Source organism: Chrysochloris asiatica, unplaced genomic scaffold, assembly GCF_000296735.1.
Source record: "Chrysochloris asiatica unplaced genomic scaffold, ChrAsi1.0 scaffold00487, whole genome shotgun sequence".
Taxonomy (NCBI): domain Eukaryota; kingdom Metazoa; phylum Chordata; class Mammalia; order Afrosoricida; family Chrysochloridae; genus Chrysochloris; species Chrysochloris asiatica.
The window spans coordinates 624836-628185 of NW_006409005.1; the positions used below are offsets into that span (position 1 = coordinate 624836).

Here is a 3350-nt window from a genome sequence, read left to right on the forward strand (position 1 = left end):
CAAGAGTAAATTTTACTTTGCCAAGGTAATTTAGTCTCACCGAGTGTCTTTTATGCGATATCCGGATTCATTTCTAACAAGCTGAATAAAGCAGTTAGGGAATGCATATTAGAAGTTAGACTTGAATGGTGCTGGTGGTGTGCCTTGGAGTCTTGGACTCACAGGGACCCTGCAAAAAGTTTCCGGGGCTGTAAATCTTTACAGGAGCAGAAAGCTTCTTCTTTCTCCTGCAGAATGGCTGGTAGTTTCAAACTGCTGACCTTTAAATTAGCAGCCCGACTCGTAACCATTAAGCTACCAGAGCTCCTTTAGACTTGAATGAGTACTTGGAAACTCACATTTGAAAGGATAAACTTCATGCACAATGAACGTTTTCAGGGAGAGTTCTCAAGGTATATGGCGACTAAAATAATTTTGTAGCTACTAAATTTTCGTACAAGGAGCTCTGGTAGCGTAGTGGTTACGTAAGGTCAGCAGTTCGAAACGACCAGCTGTTCCTCGGGAGAAAGATGAGGCGTTCTGCTCCCGTAAAGATTTACAGCCTTGGAAACTGTACAGGGTCGCTATGAGTCGGAACCGACTCCACGGCACATAACAACAACAACAAGTTTTCGTACATAAGTTAAAGTATTATGTCAGATAATCAAGAGATCAACTATAAAAGAAACCCAGCTGCTAAAATCCACACAGGAAAGCGATCCTGAGCCACGTAGACTGGTGACTTACAGCAGTTTAAAAGAAGCACTACAACCTCAGAGACTAGCATGCTACACGGTGGCCGCCCGGCTTCCTGTGTTTTTGACCAATTGATTATAATCTTTTCGTTTTAAACAATCTCCTCATTCACTACAAAGCCAAAGCCAAACCAAAAATTCTTTTTCTAGATCTTCCGGTCCGCCTTCTGAGACCACTATCTACAGACTTGGCACCAGAATACTTCAGCCACGTTAACAAGCTGCTCTCAAGCCAGCCAATCGTCGCCACGTTCTCTTCTCGGCGGCCCGCAGAGCATTCTTGGCTCCCGATTGGTTTACAGGAGGAGGCGGGAGAGAGGCGAGCCTAAACGTCATACCCCGCCCTCACGATCTCCTACCAGCTCTGGTTTCTGGGAGGCAGGGCGGGTCGCAGAAGAAAGAAATAACCCAGAATGACCTTTGCAGTTGTGAGCCAGCCCTCTTCCGGAGTTGGTGTCTCCTCCCAGCAACCCGGCAAGCTCCGCCCCCAGCCCCGCCCGCGACTCTAAGTCAGGTGACCAAGGGCTGGTTTGGTCACGTGGCAGGGGCGTACCCTCCTGTTGTGGCCATGGCGGCCGCAGATTCTACAGTGGTAAAGCGAGTAGAGGAGCTCGGGGATCTGGCTCAGGCCCACATACAGCAACTTAGCGAAGCCGCCGGAGAAGACGGTGAGGGAGCGGAGGAGAGGGAGGCCTGCGGGGGGATGGCCGTTCAGAGCTGGCGCTGTGCTGCCATACGGACAGGAGGCTGCGGCCTGTGGTTTATAGAGTTTATAGAGTCAAGCCGGAGCTGTTGGTGGTCTTGTCCATGTGACCCCCACTGCACCATAGACAGTTCGCCCCTGAAAATTCAGGTTGTCTTAAGCCAAGGCTTTTGCGTTGAAAACCACTTTTTTTCATAACTTTAAAACCGCAAGCATTGCCATAAAATCTGCACAGCTCGGATTAGCGTCTCGGCAGCGATTGGGAGTGGGTGAAAGTAAAGTTTCAGTTATTAAAGCGGGATGATAGTATGCAAATGAGTATTGGTTGCTCTGCATCCAATAAAGATGGCTAGGTGTGGTCCACTCTTTCATGGCTGTTTTGTATATATCCGGTTTATGTTCAGGATTCGAAATTCTGCTAAATGGTATTGTAAAGAAAAGGTTTACGTTTGTGTGATTCCGACGATTTGTCACATACAACATCTCTTCATTTTCGCAAGAGTCCTATGAATATTACAGCACTTTGGAAACATTTGAGAATTTTCTTTAGGAATTTAGAGAATTGTGTCCAAGGATGGCCTCCGTCTTCTGATAACCAGTTCAGTTGTATTTTCACACGTCTCAGTTGCTCTTTAGAATCAAGGATGTCAAGACTTCAATCTCCTTCTTTAGATATTTGGAGGAACCTGTCCCTGGAGAAGCACATCAAGCTTGGTAAAGTGGAGAGTCCACCAAAAGAGAAAGACCCCCAACGCAATAGCTTGACACAGTGGCTACAGCAGTGGGCTCAAGCATAACAATTGTGAGAATGCTCAAGACGAAGTAGTGTTGTGTATAAAGGCACTATGAGTTGGAACAGACTATGGCACCTAACAACAACAGCTGCTTACAGGTTCAGCAATTATTATTTATTACTGTGTGTAGTAAAGGCTCACAACTCAAAAAAAAAAAAACAAAACTCAGTATTAATAATTGCTTTTTATTGAGTTGTGAGCCTTTACTACAGATTTTTAAATTCTTCTGTATCCATATACTGTCATCGAACTCAGGGGGAAATAGTAATTTTTATGTCCCAAGATAATGGAATAGTTGGTTAATTTAAAGGCTGTGATGAAATGAGGTGCCCTATTGGGGCAGTAGTTAAAACATTCAACTGCTTACCAAAGTTGTTAGGTGCTATCAAGTTGGTTTGAACTCATTAAAACTGTATGTACAACAGGACAAAACACTGACAGGTTCTGCACGATCCTCACAGTTGCTGCTCACCTTGAACCCAATCCATCTCTTTGTGGGACTCCTTCTTTTGCACTGACCCTCCACTTTAGCAAGCATGATGTCCTTCTATAGAAACTGGTCCCTCCTGATAATACGTCAAAAGCATGAGAGATGAAGTCTTTCTATCCTGGCTTCTAAGGAGCATTCTGGTTATACCTCTTTCAGCACAGATTTGTTTGTTCTTCTGATAGTCCATGTTACTTCAATGTTCCTATCTAGCACCATAACCCAAATACATCAATTCTTCTACAGTCTTATTTATTGTCCAACTTTCACATGCATATGAAGCTATTCGAAGTACCATGGCTTAGATCAGGTGCACTTTAGTCCTCAAACTGACACCTTTGCTCTTGAACATTTTAAAACGGTTTTGTGCAGCAGATTTGCCTAATGCCGTACATTGTTTGATTTCTTGACTGCTACTTCCATGTGTGCTGATAGTAGATCCAAGCAAAATGGAATCTTAGACTGCCGTGAGCCAGCCCCAGCACACTTATTCCAGGGTTTTTCCGAAAGCGTATGCGGCGTCGGCTGATTACGGAGTCATAGGCCATAATAAATTCAAAATCTTCTCATTACATGCTTTATTATTATTATTTCTATGGCTACTCTAATACTCTACTTCTCTCATTCTTTAC

The 3350-nt window shown here is 44.3% G+C and overlaps 1 protein-coding gene across 1 annotated transcript in view; it reads left to right on the forward strand.

The window, feature by feature from the left end:
* Positions 1–1302: 1302 nt before the first annotated feature.
* Positions 1303–3350, forward strand: part of LOC102828010 (chromosome unknown open reading frame, human C5orf51) — a 25086-nt gene continuing 23038 nt past the window's right edge. The window contains exon 1 of the mRNA XM_006877359.1: positions 1303–1402. Coding sequence (XP_006877421.1) covers positions 1303–1402 — 100 coding nt within the window. The remainder of the gene's footprint in view (positions 1403–3350) is intronic.